Raw genomic sequence first — 25512 nt, forward strand, 5'->3', positions numbered from 1 at the left:
GATGGCCCGTAAGGCCCCTTCCATCTCTACGACTATGAAAAATTTGTTGAGAAAGGGAAAGCTTGATGGAAGTGTGTAAAATTACACAAAGTGGAGAAAGTGGATAGTGAGAAGCTTTTCTCTCATGCACACAATACCCAAACCCAGAATCATTAACTGAAGTGATATCTGGGAGAAACTGGACAAAGAAAGGGAAACATTTCTTCAAGTGGTCCACAGTTAAACTACTGGATTTGCTACTGTAAGATAAGAGTGATGGCCATGAACCTGGATGGTTTTTAAAAGAGACTGGTCAAATCCATGGATGATTGGACTATTTATGGCTTCAAACCATGATGGATATATATTTCCCTGGTCATCAGAGACAAGTGAATATTATGAAGAGGACAGTACAGTTAATCTCATGTCCTCCTTGGGCTTCTGATTGATTGGTCACTCTGCAAAGAGAATGTTGGATTAAACAGTACCTTGGTCTTGCCTTTTTTTAAAAAATATTCTTACACACTAAAATAGGAAGTGAATGAGGTATGTTATCAGACAATATTAAATCCTCTTATTATTGTTAGTTATTAAAGTAGTGAATGAACAGAAATTTTGTTTTGACACCAACATCCGAGTATACAATTTAGTCCACTGTAATTAACAACAAAAATACAAATTGGGCAACATCAGCGACTTCAGCTGCACTGCAGTAAGCAATAAAAATTATAGATTGCAATACCAGATGGTTTAACTCAATTTTCTTCCTAATGGAACTTTGAGAAAGCATGAATTCTTTTTGTGTGTGTATAACCATATGTACATATGACATTACAGTTATTATGTACAGATAACATTGCTTTTCAAATGGGACTAAATAGTTTTACAGTTCATTTCACTAAAGAATACTAAAATTAATATTTTAAATTTGAAATGTACCATTGTTTTATCTTTATTATCACATTTTACTGCTTTTGTTTCTTTAAATCTTAAATGAGATTAACAGCAGATTTTTGTGCCAATAATAGCTAATTTATACATCCAATGACTGCATTAAGTGAACCATTATGCAGTAAATACTTCTACTGTACTGTGAAAACTTCACTGAATGTACCAGTCTGCTATATGCTTGATGCATCATCATTTGTGATGTTATGGTGGTAGAGCTTTTGGTATTCCATATTTAGTTGGCAACCAAAATAAAATAAAATAAAATAAGACATTTGCTGTGTTACACAGCATATCATAACTACTGCTACTGCATAATATTTCCCTTTTTCAAATATGCTCTTATTTATGATTCTGAGTCTGACCCAGATATTAGTCCTCCTTAGATGAAATTTAACAACAGATGTAATGCCATTTAGATAATGTATCTACAAATGCTCAGCCTTTCAATCAGTATGATGGTTCTATCTGAAAACCTGAAATTAGAATACTCATTTATGTGTAATCACAACTTTTTTTTGAAAAACAGCATACAGCTTCTTCCAATTACAGTACTTAATGTTTAACAAAAGGAAAAAAAACACAACTCCTTTTTAAAGGCTCAGGAAGCACAAGGAATGGTACTATTTCATTTATTTCAAGTTTAATTGAAGGTCCTCATACTGGTTTCTTTGTCATGAAAACTCAATCATATTAGAGTTTCAAATTATTTCCTTGAGGATTCACAGTGGGAAGAAAACTCATATTATATTATATAATTCTAATATATTATATTAGCTGATAAGAAGGGAACAACAAAGACAGAGGGACTTTGTTTATAGATAGCAGAACAACTGACCGATAGAAAAGGACAACGGTTTGCAAAGGTGTCAATTCTCATGGTGCAGCAAAGGCTCAGTCAGTAATATGGATTAGTGCAGAGAGCAAAGAAAATGCAACTCTAAATACTACTGCCTGAGCAAAGGCCTCTGGCTAAAGTAAGAAGTGTGGGAATGGACTTGGAAGCAAATATTGAAGTGGTAGCTATCAGGTGGCATATTGATGTTACAGTATAACCACTGGAGTAGGGTCAAAGAACTAGCTGGAGCAGTAGCCAATATAGTAGAGCAGGAGCTAATACTGAGAGGCCTGAGCAGGTTGTTCAAACAAAAGTTATAGAATATACAGTCATCCCTCCATATTTCCGGATTTGATATTTACGGATTTGATTATTCACGGATTTCATTAATATGTTCTCTCTAGGACTGTCTAGGTCCTCCAGTGCAATTCTGTGGTCAACTTTAACTAAAGGTTGCACTGAAAGACCATTTGTAGCTACTCCAGTGCCATTCTATGGTCAGTGTATGTTGGACATTGACCACAGAGTTGCACTGGAGGACCTAGCGGTTCCTAGAGAGGTGTCCTCTCAGATAAAAACAGTGTTTTTGTTATTTGCGTTTTTTCCATATTCACGGGGGTCTTGTTCCCCTAACCCTAGCGAATATGGAGGGACAACTGTAGTGGTAGTTATACCTTTAGTGATCTTGGAGTCCCAAACTTTGGTTTTCCAGATGTTTTTAACTTCAGATCCCAGAATTCCTGGCTGTTGGCCAAACTTTCTGGAGCTTCTGGGAACTGAAGTCCAAAACATCTGGAGGACCAAAGTTTGGGAATCACTGGAGTAGAGCATGCTCAAGCACACCTCTGTCCCTCTCTCTGTCAAGTTATCATGTTCTCCCACCAAAAGCATGACAGAGGCAATGTAGAGATTCATAAATTCTACAGGAAAATGGCTGGTAAATCTGTCTCTGCCAGAAAACCACCCACTCCTTTTCCCATTAGGCTGAAGTGGCAACACAGATACATGTGGAAGTGCAGGTAAGATGATCTCAGGCCCGCAAGAGAATTAATAACCTATGCATATTTGGGAATTCTAGGGACTGCATTGGCACACTGAAGAATACTATTGTTACCATCATGCAGCATTGCACAATACGTGCCAGGATAGCCTGTATTGGTGGGTAAGGGACAAATATGTGCAAGCAGGAGCTACAAGTAACCAATGAGGTTATAATATAGTGAAATTTTATATATGTTTAATAGCCATATTGTCTTCTTACACCAGAGGAAATCACACAAACTTGTATATTTTTAAAATTTATCTAATCTGGGGACTGTTACCTATTAAAAGTTTTGTTTGAACTGATATTGGGATTAGTATTTTAATTATGATTATCCTATGATAATCAACTCACAAATCACAGTCATGGGATACTAACTGAAAAGTTTTTTTAAAAAAAACCTATGTGAACTGAATATGTATGTGTGAACTGTTCTAAAGTTCTTGACCAATATTGAAATTAATCTTAGTATGTTTTCTTACAATTTTGAAAATTTTATTTTTATTTATTGAAATAATTTATCTCACATTTGTGTTAAAAACACCAGACAGATATGACAGATTACTCTCTACTCCCAACAAGTAATTGTCAAAAGGATCAAAGCATAGTCTGTCCCTGAAATTATAAATGAACTTTTCTCTTGCTTATGTTTTAAATTCAAAATACATAAAACTTCAATGAGTCAAGTAATAAATTAGAGTAACACAGTAGGAAAGCCTTGTCAATATGAACCTGAAGCACTTTATGCACAAACAATAAAATACTATTTACACAAACGTACTGTTGTTGTTGTGTCCCTTTATGTTGTTTCCTAGTAAGGCAACACTAAGGCAAATCAAGGTGTTTTCTTGGCAGAATTTGTTTGTGGGGGGGGGAGTCACCTTTTCTTTCCTCTGAGGCTGAGACAGTGTGACTTACCAAAGGTCACCCAGTAGATTTCCATGGCTCACCACGGATTTGTACCCTGGTCTCCAGTCACAGTCTAACTTTCAAACCACTACACCATACTGAGTCTTTTACACAAATTTAACAGTCCAAAAAAACCACACTGCCCATCTGTTTTAATGGGAATAGCCAAGCACTTACTAACCTTCAAAAGCTCTTAAATACACAAATGTAGCTCTTAAACACACTGAAAAGAGTATTATTTAGCTTTCGTTAATTAACTTCTATGAAGATTCAAACTGCCCTCTATGCAGTTAGATATTCACATTTCTGAAATAGGTCAGTGGAGACTAAAATACCCCATATTTTCCAACTGTACATTTATACTTTTGGACAGGGAAACTGTTGAAAATGTAGTTGGGAAACTCCTGGTACTGTGGGTCCAATATCTCCACCATGGACATGAAATGGCATTTTATGTAAATCTGGAGAATTATTAGTATGGATGTGTTTGTAGGAGATCTATAGAGGCAAAATGGCACAAGCAGATAGGACTTAATTCTGGAAAAAGTAGATGTAGAAACAGAAGCAGCAGTAGTAGCCATCACAGTGGAAAAAGAAAGAAGAGATTGTGGATATGAGCTTTTCCTTGTTACTGTGTAATCACAGCCAGAACCCACTTGTTGGATGAAGGGTTCTCTAGTCACAAGCTATAATTTCCTATTACAGTACTCTTAATCATGTTACATATTGACTGAAGGTGAAGGGTGTGTGTGGAGCAACAGAGCAGAGTGCTTCAGTAAGAACACTATTTCTCTTGTCACTGTCATTCTCATGTTACTCCCAACTCCTTTCCAACAGTCTGCCTCTTAAGACAATTGCAATGTTGCTAAGGTCTGGAAAAAATACAGTATCCCACAACAAATAATTTACCCCTCTTGATATGCACAGTCAACTGAGCGTTACCCACACACTGAGGATTGTCCATACAGTGGTGTGGGTTGACACAGAATCCACACGGTCAATACCTGTAGACATTAGAACCATAACAGAGATGAGGTGCCATGGGCAAGCTAGGCTGTATTCTGTGGTGTCTCTTATGTCAATATAATCTGTCCAGGTCCTCAGTTTCCCTTTTCTCAAGGGGACTGATAAACATCCATGGATCTTGCTCTACTACAATTTTAGCTGGCAACCCCAAAGTTTAAGTTTCACTTGAATATTTCTCATTTTTCATTCATTTGGCATAGAGTTGAAAGTACACAGATGAGATTGTAATTCTCTACCACATCTTTTTATACCCAGAAAGGTTCAGAAAAGTGGCAAGGGGAGATATAGTTTGAGTTGTACCTGTGTGGGGAGAAAAGCAGCAAGTCCCGTGTGTGTAATAAGATGCTTCCTGTTCACATAGGGGATATTTGGATACTAGTCAAAAATCTTCCACATGTATAATAATGAAGTCAATATTTTATGTTACCACTCATCATAATAAAGAGGTCCTATTTAAACATGTAATTAAATAATGGTAAAATATATACACAAAGACATATTTGAATGACACTGAACAGCATAAGATGCTTTGAACCGGCAGAATGGAAAGGCACATCCATTTAAATAAAGCATTCTATGTATTTAATTATTTTTAGATTAGTCCTATTCCTAAGACATTCCTAAGGCTCAGAGGTTGCAAAGTAAAGCAATACAGTGGTACCCCGGGATACGAAAGCACCGCCTTACGAAATTTCCGGGTTACGAAAAAAATCAATAGGAAAAAACTGTTCCGGGTTACGAAGGTTATTTTGGGTTACGAAAATTTTTTTGGTGCTTTTCGGCGCTGTTTCGCACGAAATCGCGGCTTTTCCCCATTAGCGCCTATGGCTTTTTCGGCTTACGAAGGATTTCGGGTTACGAACGCGGCGGCGGAACGAATTATTTTCGTAACCCGGGGTACCACTGTAGTGTATTTCTGGAATTATGATTATGACATAGGAATAATACTTCCACCATCACATGTGAAGATATAACCAGCAGACACAAATATTCTTGACTAAGACATACCTTTGTTAATATATAACTATATAACATATGTATGTATATGGATAAATATACCTTCCCATCCTCAGTGCTTTGTTGACATGAGTTGTGAACATCATCTTCTCTTACTAATTTACCAGGCCATGAAGTCAGTCCTTTTATTTGGCCCCAGACCAAGTCCCCAACATTAAACGTCCTTGGCCTGTAATGTATCAACTCATTTGAAGAGGGGGAATCGGGATTCCTTAGGTCATCTTCACTACTAATGCTTTTAGCGTCTGAAGGACTAGGCACACACCCATTAATGCTTTTGGCATTAAAGTCTCCATTATAATGGATGTAGTCTTTAACTAGAGAACTTTCAAAGCTATTGGAGGAACTTGGAGATTGCTCTTCCACTGCCAGGTCTTGCTTAGAAACATTCAGCAATTCTCCAAACCCTCTGCTCTGTTGAGGCCTGTTTCCATTTATGTGTGCACATCGCTCCACAGTGTTCTCTAGTCTCTCCTTAAAACTCATCATAGTTCTTTTGTAATTGCTATACCTGAAGTTCTCCTCCAACATCTTATCGCTGTGACAGTTTCGCTGGGGTAAGAGGACTGGAAGTTGCTTGCCTTGGGCTAACGGCAGTGCGGAGACATTGTTGGGTCTTTCATGGCAAGAGCTGCTGTGGATATGGGATGAATGGTCTAAAAACTCCTCACATTTCCATCTGTTCATTTCTCCTCCAGGACTTTGCTCCCCTTCCCACTGTTTTTTGGGTGTGTTACAACCTGTTGGCTTATAATATTCCAAGCCATCTCCCTCACTGGAATTTTTAAGGTGTTCTGAATTCTTCATTATTCGTGCTCCCCTAGTGTTCCTTGCCCTACCTTCATGATCAGAAATGCCAATGTTTCTTCCATGGATTACTGCACTGACAGCACTGGAAAGATTTAATGGGTCACCAATTGAGGCTGTGAAGGCACTCATGGCACTCAGAGCTGGAATGGGGCTCATTTGTGTTGTACTGTTAACTGCGGTGGTGATAACTACTTGCATCCCCTTGCTTGCAGCATCTACCACAGCTTTGTAGATGGCATCAACTGAACCCTCGCCTTGGGCTGCTGGACCAAGGTTGTCCTTTGTCTGCTGCCCTATGGATGGTTCTGTCCTTTGTTGCAGGTTGCATGCTGTATCTTGAAAAGGAGGAAGCGGGGCACTGGAATTTTCAGGAATTGGTGGCATTCCCATTTGAGTGATCATTCTCTTGTTCAGAAAAGCAGCCTCTTCTTGCATTCTCACCTTTAAAATTGTAAGAAAAAAAATACCACTGAGTTTTGTTTTTAAAAGCTATTTCAGATAATGTCTCTTTCAGTCAATTAAAAAAGACCAGCTATATAAGGACACACAGGTCATTATCAAGCAATATCACCACCACCACCTTCTGTATTTATACAGTCGGCCTTTCTTATATGCAGATTTGCCATCTGCGGATGGCAAACCCGGAAGTTGTTCCCAATGGCGACGTGCATGCGCGCACGCCATCATTGGGAACAAAAGTCCCTGGCCTCCCCTCCTCTCCTCCCTTCCCTCCCTCTTACTTACCTTTTGGGCTGAGTGCCAGTGCTGGAGGCCTGGGAGGCCTCTGGCGCAGCTGCTTGGTCTCCTTGCTGCCACAGCGGGAAAAGCTGGGTGGCGGCGGCGGCAAGGCTGAGTGGCAGTGCGGGGGGCCTGCTGTGCTCTGCCTCCTCGCCGCCACCGCAGGAAAGGCCCGGTGGCGGCGAGGAGGCGGAGCACAGCAGCGCCAGAAGCCTTCAAGGCCTTCCGCACCATCACCCGGTGTCCTTGCTGCCGCAAAAGGGCCGGGTGTCGGTGCTCGGAGCCTCTTGGCCTCCAACACTGGTATCCGGTCCTTCTGCGGTGGCGGAGGCTCCAGGAGGCCAGGTGCTGGCACTGGAGGCCTTGAAGACCTCCAGTGTGGCAGCTCTGCCTCCTCACCGCGGGAAAGGCCCAGTGGCGGTGCTGTTGGGGCCAAGAGGCCTCCAACACCGCCATCGGGCCCTTCCACGGCGGCGGCGAGGAGGCAGAGTGCAGCAGCGCCAGAGGCCTTCAAGGCCTCCTGCAGTGCCACTCGGCCTCACCGCCACCGTGGAAGGGCCGGGTGTCAGTGCTGGGGGCCTCTTGAGAATATTGTACCTAAGTTGGTCTTGTAGATTGCTATTGAACGAATCTCTGGAATATGGACTGGCTGCTTCTGCTGAACTTCCCTCCTATAATCAACAGCCCTTGGGATAGGACCTCTGGATGGTCTTAGTAGAAGTATGGAATTCTTTTCTTGTGGAAGTTTACTCTCACTCTTTCCTTGATATTTAGCTGGCAAATACATATTGTGTTTTCCCACAGAGACCTCAGAAGCTTTTGGGTTTAAGGAAATGAATATTCTGCTTGTGTTTTGATGGGCACCATCCCCTTCCTCATTGCTTAATGAAATACAGTGGGCTGTTGGTATCTGCTGGGGTTTGGTTCCAGTACTCCCCCTGGATATCAAAATCCATGGATATTTAAGTCCAATTAAATACACTGTAGTGAAATTATATTCCTTATATAAAATGGCAAAATCAAGGTTTGCTTTTTGGAATTTATATATATTTTAAAATATTTTCAAGCCATGGATAGTTGAATTCATGGGTAAGGAATTCATAGATACGGTGGCAGACTGCATCAAATTGTGATTCTATTTTGCTTGCATTCGCTCTTTTTTCTGTAACATACATCTGAAGCATTACCTTTTTTAGTTCTAAAGATGAAATTACAATGATGACAATGATTATGCTACTAGCCACACCACTTCTGGCCCTGCTGCATAAGAACATTTTTTATTAGTGAGGCGTAAGCAACAAGACTATATAAAGGACTGTGACCTCAGCAATTTTTTTGGTGCTGCTCTTTCCACATACTACTAGTTCTCATGTACTTTCATTTACTAAGTTTTTATCTGAAGAGATCTATTGTCCCTTTTACCTAACCGTGGGGCTGGGGTGGTGGAATTTGAAGATCTTTTTTGTCCTTAACTTGTTGAGCTACATTCCAATGCATACAGCTGAAGTCAGGCATGTATAACCTGTACAGAGTGGCAACCTTTACTCTTATGCTATCAAACATATATTTATGTATTTTCTTTATTATATATATAAGCTGCCTTTCAAGATAATTCCATTCTAGTTGGTGTGTGGCTAAAAAAGAAGACTCAACTCACACAATAAACAGTTAAAAAACAGTGATAAAATAAAACCGGTAAGAGCCATCAACAGATGAATCAAATGTTTGGTATAAAAGAAAGGCTTTTAGGATTTACTTAAAAGTAAGATGGTAAACAAAGTTATGGTGGGGGTGTTCTAAAGATGTTGGACCACCACTTTACTTGCCACTTGATTGTTTTTTTAATGACACACCAGGGAGCCTGCCTTCTGAGGCCATGGTTAGTGTCACGCGGGTTTAGATGATCTTTCAGACAATATGGTCCCAAACTGTTAGGGGACCTAAAAGTTAAAAATAGGGATGTGTAATTACAGGCCTTTCAAGGCTTTGGGGCTCTTAATTTAGTCCCTTACCACTAGCTACAAAATGAACACAAAACTGCCACTCCTAAACTGAATTGAACACAGGATTAGAATTTAAAAGCAGGTTGATGTTCACTCCTACTTTTGGGGAGGGAGCTCTAAACAAGTCCCTGGCTCCTGATCTGGTGCAGAATAGCCACAGCTGGTCTTCCAGGTGTGTAAATTTACCCGTTTCTGTCTGGCAGGCGATACCAAGGTGTGAGGGAATAGCAAAAACCTTGTGGGTTTCAAGTTGCTCATGGGCCTCAGTCTACCCACTTAGGCCCTAACTCTTATTCAGCTCAGCCCTCTTCCTAACCAACATTTCTTGTCTCAGTTAAACTCCAGCTATATCTAGAGTCTGCATCCATTTTTTTTACTTTATTGTATATCAAGGTCTTCAAAGAAAGCCAATACAGAAGTATTTACTATGGCTATATTGGAGTGACTATTATTAAACACATGTATAATTCATGTCTAACAAAGCAAACATAAAAAAACCCAAAACCAAATTGCTCAATATGAGGAGGATAAAAGGCAGATTGAAAGCTATGATTTTTGCAAACACGGTGAAATGTTTAGTTGTCTAGACCAACAAAATGATGCATTTTTAATCCTGCTTAAAGAATACAAGTTTTTCTTGAGCTACCCTCTGAATTTATCTTCCTCTGGGACTTTTGTTTGGCATCACTATGATAATATTACATATACAAGGTAGCACTCTCTTTGTGGTCTAGCACAGTTGTTATTGTTAGTCATCTTCTTAGCTTAACATGTGCATTCAGATCCTTGATCAAAGAGACCAGGCTGGGGAGAGAGAATTTTTCAGAGATGGTTTTATATGAGAGACTTCAAAATTTAAAACAAACAAGCAAGCAAGCAAGCAAAAAATACAACATCTGGTCCCAGAAACTGCTCACAATTCTCCTCCATATCCTGTCAGACAATACCACAATTTTTAAATTTTGTTTGACTAGGCATGAAAAATTTCACAGTGAAATGTTTCAGAGGTATCAATGGATGCAAGGTTTTTAGGATGATAAAATGGCATCTAAAATTTACTGTCAGCCAGTGTCTAAATATCCCAAAGAAATTGTTAAAATGTAGTAGTCATCTGTCTTATTTTTCATGGATCATTGAAAAATAAATGAACTTTACCTGAAAATTCTGGAATAGACAAGCCATAGGGTTTGGGTTGTTAGGTGGCCCAGGAATGGGAGGCTGTCCCTGAAAACCCTGAAGATTCTGGTAGCCTTGGAGAATTTGCTGCTGCTGATTTGATGGAAACATTTGATTGTTGTTGAACAGGGACTGTAGATGAGTTAGCTGATGGTTATTAAGAGTAGTGTTTATCGAGGATATGTCACCTGCAATTCCAAACACATTAAGACTCAAGTCAGCAATTTCCCCCTTTTTTCCTGCTGTACTATGTTTTACCTTTTAGAGACAAAGAATAAAATAAATTCTCTGCTATTCTATATAGAACTAGTTCTCTGAGATTATATTGCAAGGTACTATTTTTTGCTACTATTACATTTATTAACTCTGGAAGCCACCTCCAAAGGAATTATATATTTAATACTGTGGCTAATGCTATCCAGTGCTATCTAGTTTTATGAAACTCAGTTTGAGTTTCACACTGTTCCTCAAGTTACCAATAGCTTTCATATTTCTTAAAGAAGCGGCATATTCCATTCACTTTTTATATGCACCAGATTTTTTTTAAACTGTCTTTTAATACTACTGTTATTAAAAAGCACCCACACTGGCCCACAATGTCACACCTTTAAAAAAGTAAACACTTTAATGTTTATGATTACAAGATATTTGTAAATGAAGGCAAAGCAACCTACTAAATGAGATTAGAAGTTGAAACCTCAGACGTTCTTAGTTGATACAAACCAGGTTAATTTTTATAACTTGAATTTAAAGAACCATGCATGTGCTTCTTCTGTATTTGTTCTATGGACTGTATGTTTTCATATGCTATGTAAAATATTTGTGCTCCATCAATTGATGCTATATAACAGAAAAAGCTTTTCAAAAGAAAGAAAGTGAGTAGGGCTCACAAACACTGGCAAATGTATGAAATGTCTATGTACAATGTATTCTGGTTCATATTATTGGGACTTGGGAATACAGGTTTAAAAGAAATGTAAGCCATGTGGTTCTACTTCAGTAGCAGTTCTGATCCCAAATTTAAATTTATATGTTAAGTTCTTAACAAGTTAGTCCTCTGTTTATACACAATATGTGTTTGCAGAGTATTTTAATTTATGTTTTGTCAACAGTAATTCACTGGGTTCAACACACACACTCAGGCAGATTTACAGAGGAGACATCAGAATCTGGCACTCTTGGCTCGATTTCACACACTTAAAGCTACTACAATACAGTCATATTTCCATGAAAGTATTTCCAGCAAATGTGAAAATCAAGGTACTAGGGTAAGGACAATGCTACAGAAATCTTATGTAGCCTAGTCATATGCGTCCTCATGGAGATTATGTTCTACTGAGTTCAAAGGTGTTTTTTCTGAAATAAGTGAGTACAAGACTAGAGTTAATCATGGGATTTGGAACATTTGTAAGTAGAGGTTTCTAAAGTTGTTGAGAAACAGGTAGTCTATAAGCTACAGAAGCAAACAAGTGGTCCAAGAAACATGAGAAACATGAATGTTGAGTAGTTGAAAAGCAGCCTATTACCTTCAATCTGTGCTTCAACTCCTTTATGCACTGCTTCATTACAATCTCAGGGAAAGGTTCACTGGCATTTATATATATATATATATATTGGTGGTTCTGATAGACTTGGAAGCTTTTCATCTATTGCACAGCTACTCATACTAACCCTGTGATGCCTTGGGTATTTTATATAAAATGTGGCATTTCAAAGATGCATCTGTGCATGAGATTTGAAAAATGAAAAAGCCATTCCAACAGGTTGAGTGAATTTAGATGGCATCAGATATCCTAAATAATAGTTTGATTGTTTTTTAAATGCTAGTCAATTTCTCCCCCTCAATTTTATTTGTAATCTTTCACTGGAATGGTTAAACAGGTTAACATAGCATAAACCTTTTAGGGAAAAAAGTGCAATGAAATTTTGTAAAAGATAGAAAATAGAAGTTCCCACCCCACCACCATTTTCTTTTTTTCTTTTCCTTTAAAATCTGTGAAAAGATTTAACTTACCAAGTAGACCTGTCCCCAGTAGCGGGTTAAGTAGCTGTGGCACCACAGAGTTATTGTTGAGTTTAGCTGGACCAGATGTACTCCCAGCATTATTAGATATGCTCAGCAATGATTCTGCCATTGACATCACTGCTGTCCCACCAAGTGTTGAGACAGACAGTGCTGCCACTGCTGATGATGTGGTGGTTGTGGTAGTGGTAGGCTGGGAGGAGGTTGCTATGGAAACCTCTGGATGGTTAGCAGTGCTGCCCGATGTAGAATTCACAACACCTCCCAACATCTGGGGATTCAAGGTCATTAATCCTGAGGCCCCAGTGACAGCTGGGAGGAGCAGGGGGTTTGAAGCAGTGTCTGTGCCTGAAAAGCTTGGGAAAGGGTTTCCTAGGGGGTTGGCTAACAGGGTCTCAGCTCTGTTGGTATCTGACTGACTGCTAAGCAAGTGATCGGATGGTGGAGCTGTCATCTGTGCTCCTGTGGGGACAGGGTTGTTTTGCTGTTGCTGTAACAGATCTGAGATGGACAGATTGAAAGGTGCTAAGGGGAACATGGCAGCTGTTTGGGCTTGATTCTGGAGAAGAGCTGCTAGCAGCTGAAAATGAACAGGTTGCAGCACCTGCCCATCCATATCACTGGAGAGCAAAGCTAAAGCAGCATTTATATTTGGGTTGAGAGAACCTAAAGGATTGAGGTTGACCTCAGACTTGCCTTCTCCTGTTGAAGGCTGCAGTATATTTAACAGATTCTGGTTTAGGATGTGCTGCTGATTCACTGGCAAAGAGATAGGTAGCGAACTAAAGAGGTTTGGATTCAAAGAGTGCGGAAGGTTGTTGTTTGAAGCGTTGTTCTGTGGAAAATGCAGAGCGTGTTCATGACCAACAAAAGGAAAGTCATTCCCAAGGGGGATCTGACTATGTAGTGGGTTTCCAGCTGCAGTAGTGACTATGACACCGTCTTGCAAAAGAGATGTTGTCTTTGTGATAGCAGGTTGACTGGTGCCAGCTTTAGCTGTGGATGATGGTGGTCCTGCCCTTCCTGCAAATAAAAATAATAATGACATTATCAATAAGACACACTCAACACATTGTTCATAGTGTCATGAACAGGCTTGATAGAAAAATTACGAGTTAAAAATATATACGGCCTTTTTAAGTACCTTCCAGCAATATTAATTACCCTAGAGCAGTGTAACTTGAAGTGGTGGTGGCAGGGCAGGCCTTGATCCATTGTATCCACTAGGCACAAATTTAATGCAAGTCCCTGGCACGTTGGCAAAGAGTAATTGCCAGTCCCCCTGAGAAACACTGCCTTAGAGCACACTGAAATGCATGTGGAAACAGAAACCTCATGCTTGCTGTTGTCTTGGATTGTGCTATATTTACTGAATATTGTATAATTTAATATTTATGCTATTATGTTATTATTTTGTTGTCAGAACAGTTAAGTAGGCTACACATCGAATGTATAAATAAATAAAAAATAGATGCCTGCGACATTTTAAAAAAGGTCCACAGGATAATTCTGTAACCCTAGATTTACTACTGAAGAGGTCTTGAGCTACCACCTAGAAATTTCTTTCAAGCGAGAACCACTGAATAGGGCATCATGGTCCACTGAAAAGGGAGCTCATATTTAAGCCACTTGATAGTCTTTATAAGAGTAGCGACTGGTAGTGAATTATTTCAAAAGGAATTATGAGAAATATAGGGGAAAAGATGTATGATTAATATTTTGGATCACTATATTATTTTAAAAAGCAATTCTAACAAGACCAGACATTGTTTCTTCTTGGCTATACAACATGTGGAAGGTTTAAAACAGTGTGGAAAAATAAGAGGAGGGAGATTATCAGAGCAAATAAATTCTTCTCTCAAGACTGCCACCACATGGCTTGATCTATGTGGAACATAATGAATGATCAGAGGACAGAACATGACTGAGTGTAAAAATGAGGCTTCTGAAGTTGTCCAAAGGAAAAAATTAAAGCACAATAGGATCCCATTTACTGTGAGAGCTTTTTGTAAGTCTTCTGTATGTTTTTCCTTGGAACAAAAAGTAAAATAAAAGCACTATGAAACATTTGTACCACATCTTTCTCCAAGAAAACCCAAGACAATGTGTGTGTGTGCGCACGCAAAAGAGAGAGAGAGAGAGAGAGAGAGAGAGAGAGATCCCATTTTTAATCTTCACTATTCTGGTGAGAGAGGCTAGTGAGACAGAAATTAACCCCTTTGCTCAAGGACTCCACTGGGCTTCACCAATGACCCCAAGCTTCCCATATTTAAATCCAACTAGAAATAATCTATGCTTTATGCAAATATTGCAAAATTACTCTGGCTCATATTCACAGATTTCTCCTGGCAGACACACACCAATTACATAGGCACTGCTTTCATTTCCTTGAGACATAAAAAATGTTTCAAAATACTTTGTTTTCATATATTTTCATATTTTCTTAATAATCCCGGAACACTTATCTGAAAATAAGTGTTCTTCTACATCTCCTTAATTCATACTTTTATTTCAGGTGATGTAAACAGCATGCAAACTAAATGTTATTTTTTGAGCCAAGGGATGCTAGTCCCAACATAGAGGTTTTCAAAGGGCATTTCTACGTGTTAACATGGCAGAACAGGGCACTTTTTGTAGATAAAAATGTAAATATAAAAAGTGGAGGTCAATTTGAAGTCAGCAATGGATTATTTTATTTTCTAATAAGAACTGGAAACTGCTGAGCAAAGAAAGCATCAATCACAGTTTTGTGCTACTTCACAATCATTGCAAAACTGGACTGGATAGATTAGGCTGAAGTATACACAAAATGCAGTCCTCTATATTATTCTGACAACTAAGAATCCAACTTAATGTAAAAATGTTTCACCTTCAATTAAGCCTAGTAAGAGATATGAGAAACCACTGAGGTTGATGGAGTCCGGAGGACAGCTCAGAAAAGGATCTACATGGGACACATGCATACACACACATTTTGTCTGCCAGAGGAAAATGTGGAGAGAATACATAGTAGTCTTACATTCATTCCATTATATTCCATTTAAATTACTCCTTTCTTTTACAATGGAAACTCAAAGCAGTTAACAATATCAAAAAAACATTAAAGTTAAAGAGGAAAATGCATAAACTGATTGGATCCTGCTGGCTCACATCAACTTGTTGATATTTCTTGTAGTCATTAGAAAGAAATGCCAGCAGAAAGCTGCTACCAACACTTTACTTTCCTTCACAAGTGATCAAAGCCCAATAGCCAAGGTGTACCTAAGCTAGTTATCTCCCCTCTGAAAGCCTGAAAGAAGTTATCTTGCCCAGGGGTCAAACTGAAATGGAAACAATATTTGGAGAGTCTGACTCACAACACTGCAACACAGAAATGAACTCAGTTCTAAGGTTGATTAAACATCACCAAAGTAAAGTACACCTTCAAAGTTAAACATGCCAAATTGGCTCTCCAGTTGTTGCTTTCCAACTGAAACAAGGGGGGGGAAAAGATTCTAATCAGGTAGCAACAGCAGTTATTTACTGAAAACATTATGCTATAAACCATGCTCACAGTAATAGTGATACTTAATTATATCAAATAATATTAGTGAAGAAAAGTCATTTTAGTATTTATTTATTTAAAATATTTTTTATCCTGTATTTTCATTCACAAATCTCCAAAGCATCATTCAACAGATCAGGACAATTCAAAAGTAAATTAAACATATGTTGATATGAAGAAGGCCAAAAGATATACTGGAAAAGATAAGAGAAAATCAGGAGTCTGTATTATGCAACAAATAGGACACACAAAATAGTCCAGCTTTCAGGATTTTAAGATCTCCTTATCAGGCAAGGTGTGGCAAAAAAGCAGATGGAGAAAAAAACGAATCTGATTTGAACTTGAAGTTTTAGCTGTCTGCCTAACTGAGATGGAATGTGGAGGAGAGGTTTGGAAGGGAGCAAGGCTCTAGCAGGTGGTCTAATGGTTTTAGGTTTCAGCCAGAGTAACCCCAAGAAATGCTGGACAAGATGTGATGTTAATGCCTTGTATCAGTTCAACTGCCAATACCACTGATCTTATAGGTCTAGTAGCAATCACACGACACAAAGCATTCCCTGTGGAAGTATGCCACACACGTCACTATAGGTGGGTTTTCTCACATGACAATAGAATGTGGCTGAGTGGCAGGGCAACTAGGATGACTGGAGTAAACACAATGCTATAGTCTGTAGTTACCCTGTTGCCTGTTATATGGATAAAGCAAGTCTTTCCTTTCTCTTTCTATTGCTCATGTTGATATTGTTCATCGTATTCAGGGAATTTTGATTTGAGGGACAAAGCAAGAAGTTCTAAAATGCTTTTATAGGCTGCATCTGCACTGCACAAGTAATCCAGTTTGACACCACTTTAACTGCCATTTCTATGGCTCAGTGCTATGGAATTCTGAGAATTGTAGTTCTGAGGAACATTTAGCCTTCTCTGTCAGAGAGCGCTTGTGCCACAGCAAACTACACTTCCCAGAATTCCACAGCACTGAGCCATGGCAGTTAAAGTGGTGCCAAACTGGATTCTTTCTGCAGTGTAGTTGCACCCCTTTAGATTATTGTTCAGCCCAAAAATGATTGTCATAATGAAACTTTATACTTGACTTACTGTTAATTTAAACAATGCTACTGAAACACTGCTGTTATCAAGGCAGTGAGAAAAAAACCTGGCTAAGACAGGGCAAATAGTCAATGTCTATTCAAGTGAAGTCCCAGACACCTTCAATTGGCAGTGCTAAGACATTTATTGAAGAACTTCCTTCTGGATTCCACTGTACTTAATAATTTCCCATTTCAAATAGTCTATTTCTGGGCAAGGTGCTTCAGTACATGGTGATGACTCAGTTTCAGAGATTTTTGGACAGGTATAACTTTTAATCACCCTGATAGACAATACTTCCCAGCAACCAGATGGGAACAGTTGCATATTGGTTCTGTTGGTCATTTCAGGGGCATCTTAGTCACCCCCGGAGCCTAACAGAAACTATAGTTTCCAGAATTCTTTGGGAGAAAGAAATATTCATTGAACCAGCTTAAATACTTCACTGAAATTATTGTTCTGTTTTTGCAGTCTACAAAAATGTTGCATTATTAACAGGCTTACAGGCAGCTTAAAAGGCCAATGCCATTTTAGGCTGGATCAATAGAAGTATAGTGTCTAGATCAAGGGAAGTAATAGTGCCACTCTATTCTGCTTTGGTCATGCCTCACCTGGAATATTGTGTCCAGTTCTGGACACCACAATTCAAAAAGGATGTTGGGAAACTGGAGCGGGTCCAAAGGAGAGTGACTAAAATGATGAAGGGTCTGGAAACTATGCCCTATGCAGAATGACTTAGGGAGCTGGGGATGTTTAGCCTGGAGAAGAGAAGGTTAAGAGGTGATATGATAGCCCTGTTTAAATATCTGAAGATATGTCAGTGGGGGAGGCAACCAAACTCGGACAGGGCTAAGAAAATGGACACGTCAAAAAGGATGGTAGAGTATTAATGCTTATAAAAAAAAAAGGAAAAGTCCCTTTTCTGGGTAGACTGATGAAAGGAGAGAGCTTAGTCACCATGGGAGAACCTTCAAGAAGCACTCTACTCTTTCCATGCTCCTTTGAGAGGAAGTACTAAAGAGCTGCCACCACTGCTATTTTCCCACCCAAGCATTCAAAAAGTCTAGAAGTGCTGCTGCGACAGAGAGCATTTCCCCAGCAACAAAGGCATCTAGCATTTTCTGTGGAAGGAAACTGATTTTGTGAAGTTTCAATCTTACCCTACATTGGCTACTATTGTCTTCCTCAGGGAACTCCAGTGCTACAGAGTGACCTTTTTCCTCAGATATAGCAGGTTATTAGCAAGCAAGAGAGGTTTCTCTGGGAAAAAACAATGGGCTACATCCAATCTGATTTTGGTGGTTGACCACTGGTGCAGCAGAACTATTTTTGGCTTCTTTCTACAACCCCCCACCCCCATGGCTCTGTAGAGTTTCCTAGCCTTCTGGAATAGGTTTTTATGGTTGCATGTGGGGCTGTGCCCTCCAAATTCTGCTGATGGAAGCAGTTACATCAGAAAAAACACCCTTTTGGTTCAGTACTGTCTCTACAATCTCTTATTTTGCTGTACTTGTTAAGTGAAATAACTGTTTGAAAATACTGGAAAAAACACAAAAAATATTCATTCAGTGAAAGATAGTTTCTGACAGGCATTCTCAGAAGGAAATGCTGTAACAGAGTATGTAAATTCAAAATAAAAATCTCATTCAGGAATATTAACTATTATCCTCCTTCCTTGTAATGTTTAAAAAAGGTATTTGTAGAAAAATGTGCTTCCTTCATACAGTATATAGATATTTTGTTTGCGTATGCTGTAAGCTTGATTATCTAAGTCTCCCTATAAAAAAATCCTGATAGCTGAACATCTTGAATATATGCTATGGGAAGTTTTGAGAGGTTTAATGTGTTTAAATAAAATTAAGAACAACTAGCTAGTTGCAATTAAATAAATATTTACGTGTTATTGCCAATTTAATACAAATTATTTTCCTATATGCCACAGTAAAAAATGCAAATGCTGATACATGAATACAGTATAGGCACAGGTTGTTTGCAAAAAAGTATTATGATAATATAAGTTTTTTTTCTGTATTTTAAAAGCAATGCCATAATGTTTCACATCTTTGGTGCCTTGCCTTTTGTAAGTTCTGACCCAAAGCACCTCCTACCCTTTAAAATACTACAATCATGTTTGCTTCTATTTGTTGTCCTCCTCACTGCCCATATTTTCAAAGTTTCATATGCTGACATTAATGTTGGTTAATCTTTCAAGATTTTGTGAGCTCTATTATAGACACATTACACACACACACACACACACACACACACACACACACACACACAGCAGGTGATTCACAAAAGATAATGTTTATAAAATGATTGGTTTCTAATGTCTTTAGGATCCTTTTTGTTTGTTTCTGCTGGCATTTGGCAGCAGATGTGAAACTATCGGATCTTTTCAACGTATTTTACATTGTGAAGTCGAAGGCTTTCATGGCTTTTTGTGGGTTTTTCAGGCTATGTGGCCATGTTCTATAAGACTTTCTTCCTGACGTTTCACCATCTTTGAAGATGCCAGCCACAGATGCTGGCGAAACGTCAGGAATAAACTCTTCAAGAACATGGTCACATAGCCTGAAAAATCCACAAAAAACTATATTTTACATTGCTGTTTGTATAAGGTACTTTGCTACCACTTGTCTTCCTCTGCTTTTAGCTCTCACACTTCCACTCTCTGAATCCTTGCTATCCTTGAACACCTACTACATGACTGTTCATTAATCTCCTTCTTTGTTTCTAAAAATTATGGCAAATGCCACCACAAATGGACTTCCAATTCTGTTGTAAGTGTGCTATTTCTAATAAGTTCTCAGTTGTACCATTCTATCTTTTCTAATAAAAAAATTAGGGAAAATGATATCAGGGCTTCCTCTATTGAAAATGCACCGAGAAGACACTGCAACTGATTTTTTGAATTCTTAGTAAAGCACTTATGCTTTTCAGCATTCTGAAATTACTTGATACAATTCCTTTTCAAATTCATGTTGGTTTGGCCTCTCATATGACAAATTACCTCCTTCTTTATATATTACTCTTCAATATTAAATAAAATGTCTGTTATCTTCAGAACTCTCTATTTGCCATCAATTGTATATTCTCCTCTTTCCCTCCCCTCTTCACCCAGAAATTGTAAGACCCATTTCTCTATATTGCTTGGGCAAGAATTAATACCCCCAATCGTGGTACAAGAAAGAAAGAGACAGCCCCCTAGCTACTTTTCTTTGACTTTGTGTTCCAAGACCCCTTGCCACTAACCCCCTTCTGGCATAAATATTTGCATTTCAGAGGAAGAAAAACAGGGACATTCAACTTGGATTTACTTATTTTCTCCCAAATTGAATGTCAGCCTCAATATGAGAGCTATCTGGCTTTTTAATATCCCTTTGAAACATTATGGATGTTCCTCTACAACACTGTTTCAAAGGCAAATATGAAGTGATTCAAACATATTCTGAAATAACATTCTGTGCATGTGGCTGGCAGTACAAATATTTGACTCCTTACAACAACCACACGGGGCTACAAATATATAGATACCTTGGAGCATTTCCCCCCTTCCTTTTAAAAAAGGAGCTTGTGTGAATTGGGCAAATGGCTGTAACGTAACATATAAATCATGGTAGATCATAGCCATTGTTTAAACTGTGCACATATACAGTATAACATTATGCTGTGGCAATGACGAGCCCTTATCACATTGCACTGTAGCCATGTTACACAGTAGCCACAGCCCTAAACTTATTACATTGCAGACATTCATGCACCTCTAACTCTGCCAGGACCAAGGAAGAAAATGTTGGAAAAATGAAATATTTTTAACTGCACTATAGAACAATATGATTCTGTTCAAATCAACAGCTGACAACTTCTTTCAGGCACTTCACTGCAGCTGTATTTATTTCAGCCTTACTTTATTGCAAACAATGGGCTACACTGAGTATTATATCAATGAACCTCTGCTTCCCCTCCTCTCTACTACATACCCCTTTGCCCCCAAATTTGTCCTGGAAAGTTCCTCAACCCACTGAAGCACATTTGAGGACCATACAAGGGGAAAATATATATTTTTTTACCCACAGCCCATTCTGTAAGCAGACATATCTCAGAGAATATAACACAGTGTGATTTTAGGGGTTAAAATCATCATGGAGACATTAAAGTTAACTCCTACTAGAAGGAAAAGGTTGTTGAGGTATGGAGCAGCATTGAAAATGTTCAGATGTGGCAGAGAAGCTAATGGTCACTCACTCCTTTTAACTAGGAATTGGTTGCAGCTGTGGCTCCAGACAGCAGTGATTGTCCAAGGCCGCAGAGTGTGCCAGAGAGCAGCATGTAGCACTTATGTAAATATGCTGTGTCATCTGGAGTGGTGGACAGTAATCCAGGTAACACAGGAAATTGTACAGGAAGGGGTTGAGCTAGATTGCCACATGGCAAAAGTGTAAATAAGCTCAAATCATCTTTGTACAGTGTGGGTTTTGCAGTTGGTGGATGGTGTTGGTATAGCTCTTGTGTGTGTTTTGCAACCAAAAATAAACAGTGCCTCTTTGGAGAAAAGCCAGCCTACGGTGTTTTCATCTAGCAGCTGTTTTTCCTGGCAAAGCTCCAGTCTGCCAGTTTGTCTATCTACTCACAAGCTTCCAAGATTACTCTGCGTTTATCTCTGCATATTTCTCCCAACAAAGGTATCATGAAAGCAAATGGCCATCAATTAGTGCTGATTCAAACATGACATCTGATAGTTTTCTTCAATCGTGAATGTACCTGTGTGAGCTCATAATCAATAAAATGTGAGGTCAGGCCTCATCTGGGGCAATTTTTGGCACCTTTAAAGCATAACTTCCATCCTGTAAAACTGACAGGACTTTTATTCATGTCCGAGCATCTCATAAATGTTCAGTCACTGCTTTTGTGCAATCTTGTGAAGTTGTACAATCTGTCATTAGCAATGTGTGATCTGGCCTATTTCAAGACTAATCCCCCCTTCTGATCTACTGCCTAATACAGCACTATCCTTATTGGGCAATATTTCAATGCCAAAATATTTAACATAAATGTCATTTCTATAACTTGGTGATTTTATAATCCTCTAGACCCTTGCTCTACCAGCCCCAAACAGGCCAAAAGCAAACAAAATATATGTAGAATATATTAGGAAAAGCTTCCCTTCCTTGGCCTATGTTATTTTTGTCCCTAGCTATACATCTGAAAGGCAGTAAAATGCATATCCACATCTTTCTGAAGATTAGTCCAGACACATTTGTCAGAAGCATCTTGCTCAAAAATCCTATTACAAAATCAAAAATAGTATGCAAAGAGGCTAACAAAAAAGTGTGTTTACTTATAGATAAGGGAAAGAACTGCAACCTGCTGTTTTCTCCAAAAACAGAAAATGCATAATTTCTTATAATTAGTTCTCATAATACTCTGCATTACAGGGTTTTGTTTAGGCAGCAATAAATAAAACCAGTAAGTTTTATTTCCAAGGATGTAACTATGGGATGGGGTGGGGAGCTGAGGGTGCTGCCATCTCCCAAATGGGAATTCTGCCACTGAATTTTCCTCTAGTCCTCAAATTCATAGCACAGAGTGAGAACTGAAATTCATTAACATCTAGAACTCTTTTTATTTGCTGTATTCAAATTCCTTTGGTCAATTTGCCTGTCTTTTTATTTTGGATGCCTAAACTGTATTTCTAAATATTCAACAGTAGTTTCAAATAACTGTAATGCTAGAACTTTGGGAACTGAGGGAAAATTTCATGGCGGACTGAATTCTTATTTGGAGGGAAATGTCCATATTCCTTCCCTTAGTAGCTTTATCACTGAACATTTTGGAAGCCACTGCTGAAAAAAGCCTGATCGTTCTGTTCTAAAATGGTGATTATAGTGAACATTCAAAACTGTAACTATCTTGTGAAGAAGCATGCATTCAATAATTGTACCTATACCCAGTGTTTTAAATGAAACAGCTCCATTCTGAGGGATCTAAATATGTATGTTGACAGATGGCAAACAGGAAACAAGCTTAGACCTGAAACAAAATATTTAGAACACCAGCCATCCTTAAACAGAAGTTCTGCAGTGCTGTTTGGGATTTAGAGAAAGAATGGGGTGAGAGATTCCAACAGGAAAAAACAAGTGAATTATACATCTCTGTCCCCATCAGCTGAATTTTTAAAAAATGGCTTACTGCCCGTCTCCTGTCCAGACACATACACACCAACCATGGGAACTGATAGGGGACTGAACATGTCACCTGTTCCTTCTCCTACCTTTCCCACCCTACTTGCATTTAAAGCCCAATTGTTCTTTATGACAAATTCCAAAGCAGATGGGCAGGAAGGAGTGGCTAGAAGCTCCTCTGAGCCTGACTGCCCCAGAGATGCGACGTACACATGCCACAGACCTGAGGGCACCTCCTCCCATGGCTTCAAATAAGAGCAGAAAAGACCTGCTCCTTCTGGGGCTGGTTTTGGGTTGCCTTAGGTGGCCTGGGTGCAGCCCTGGGGCAGTTTCAGAGTGCTTCAGGGGTGTGCATCGTGTAAACTCTGTACTCCTGGAGTGACCAGAAGCCACCCCCCCCGTCTGCCCATCTGTTTCAGGCTTTAGTCATTAATTTATTTAATAGTGTTCTACCCCTTTTCTTTTAATTTTTCGTACCTTGTGACTTGCAAGCATGCAGAAACCACTCTCTTGTTGCCACTGCCTTCATTTCACTGCCTAGCTGAAGGCAGAGGATAACTATATTCAATATTACTAGGAAGGACAATGTAAATATTGAAAATGTGAACTATTGAAGGTATGGAAATGTGAAATCAAAATTAATTTGGCCTCAGAAGCTGGGTGCAGACTTTTAACAACAGAGGAGAAACAGACATTGAGTCACATCTGAATAAAAGGTCAGAAATGAAAACTCCTATAATGTAGTTAGTATTTCCACTAATTGTTCCCCTTAAGGGTTATTAATCCTCCTAGTGTTCCATATTTGGCACATGGGAAGAGGGAGAGGGAGAGGAGAAAAATATTCTCCATGCATTTTTAACTACACTGGCCTGCTCAAACTTAGGCAGACAGAGGGTGTACTTTTCCCATCCTTTTGAGTGTATGATTAAGGGTAGTGACTCCACTTCAGAAAAAAAAATAAGGAGAGAATATTGATGGTAGTTAGTAATGATTATTAATCATTATTCTATGCCACTCTGAGCTTTCAGGGTGAAATATTTTAATAAAATAAACTAACAGGAAGAGCAAAGATCAAGATTTCTATGTTACTTTCTTTTAGCATTATTACAATCTGGCATCTCATTTTGTAGATCATATCTAGCCCTTCCTAATTCTAGAGATTTGATCCTTGTTGTTTGTGATTACTCTGCAATGTGGCCTGTAGGACAACCACATGTGCTAGATCTTTCTTGATGGTGGCCTAGTAGACCTTGGCTGTGGAACACCTCCTGATGGAGAATCAATTGTGTTTTTTTCTTGCTGTTGCCATTTAGACACCTTCTGAAAGAACATCTGTTTGTGCAAGTTTTTCTTTTATTGTGCATTGATATTTAATTACTTGTTTAAAATTAGAATTATGGTTTCAATACTATTTCTGTATTAGTCCAAGTTTCATATAACCTGTAAAATGATCTGGCCTCTTTGTAGGAAGATTGGAATATAAATGAAACAAGTAAACAAATACATAAGGATGAACTGCGACAAAATATATTACAGTTTGAGTCTCTCTAATTCTAAAATCTGAAATACATAAAAAACCAAAACTTTTTTCGTGGGCAGGTGAGACAGTGATACCTTTGGTTTCTGATTATTCAATGTATATAATCTTTTGTCTCATAGACAAAATTATTAAAAATATTGTGTATAAAATTATCTTCAGGTAATGTATATTAGGTGTACAAAAAATGAATGAATGTTGTGTTTAGACTTGGGTCCCATCTCTAAGATATCTCACTATGTATGCACATGGAAATACAGGTATTCCAAAATCCATTAAAAATCTGAATTCCAAAATATTTCTAGTCCCAAGCATTTTCAGATAAGGAAGATTCAACTTGTAATGGCAAACTAAAATAGTGCTTGTGGACAGAGGGGACACAAATGTAACTAAACATGAATCTACATTATAGTCCTGCATTGGAATTGTTATCTTCAGTGTCTATCATTAAAAGAAAAGCAAAATAAATAATAATTAGTAGCTATTGATAGCCATGTCACTAGAATCTATCAATAAGATGAAAACTCTGAAAAGTAAGCAGAGTAGGTCCAGACTGTATTATATTTAAAGATTTGTTGAAATCAGTGAATTAGACAGGGTTAGATATCTGTAATTTAAATTCATTTCAGTGGCTCTGCTCTAACTATGGAT

At 38.6% G+C, this 25512-nt stretch overlaps 1 protein-coding gene across 3 annotated transcripts in view; it reads right to left on the reverse strand.

The window, feature by feature from the left end:
- Positions 1–25512, reverse strand: part of MBD5 (methyl-CpG binding domain protein 5) — a 172277-nt gene that overhangs the window by 23287 nt on the left and 123478 nt on the right. For 2 of the 3 annotated variants that reach the window (XM_042446319.1, XM_042446310.1), the window contains 3 exons: positions 12501–13532; positions 10466–10674; positions 5802–7010 (listed from right to left, as the gene is read on the reverse strand). In XM_042446319.1, coding sequence (XP_042302253.1) covers positions 5802–7010; positions 10466–10674; positions 12501–13532 — 2450 coding nt within the window. The remainder of the gene's footprint in view (positions 1–5801; positions 7011–10465; positions 10675–12500; positions 13533–25512) is intronic. The other variant, XM_042446328.1, reaches the window with a different exon arrangement.

This window comes from Sceloporus undulatus, chromosome 1 (genome assembly GCF_019175285.1).
Source record: "Sceloporus undulatus isolate JIND9_A2432 ecotype Alabama chromosome 1, SceUnd_v1.1, whole genome shotgun sequence".
Taxonomy (NCBI): Eukaryota; Metazoa; Chordata; class Lepidosauria; order Squamata; family Phrynosomatidae; genus Sceloporus; species Sceloporus undulatus.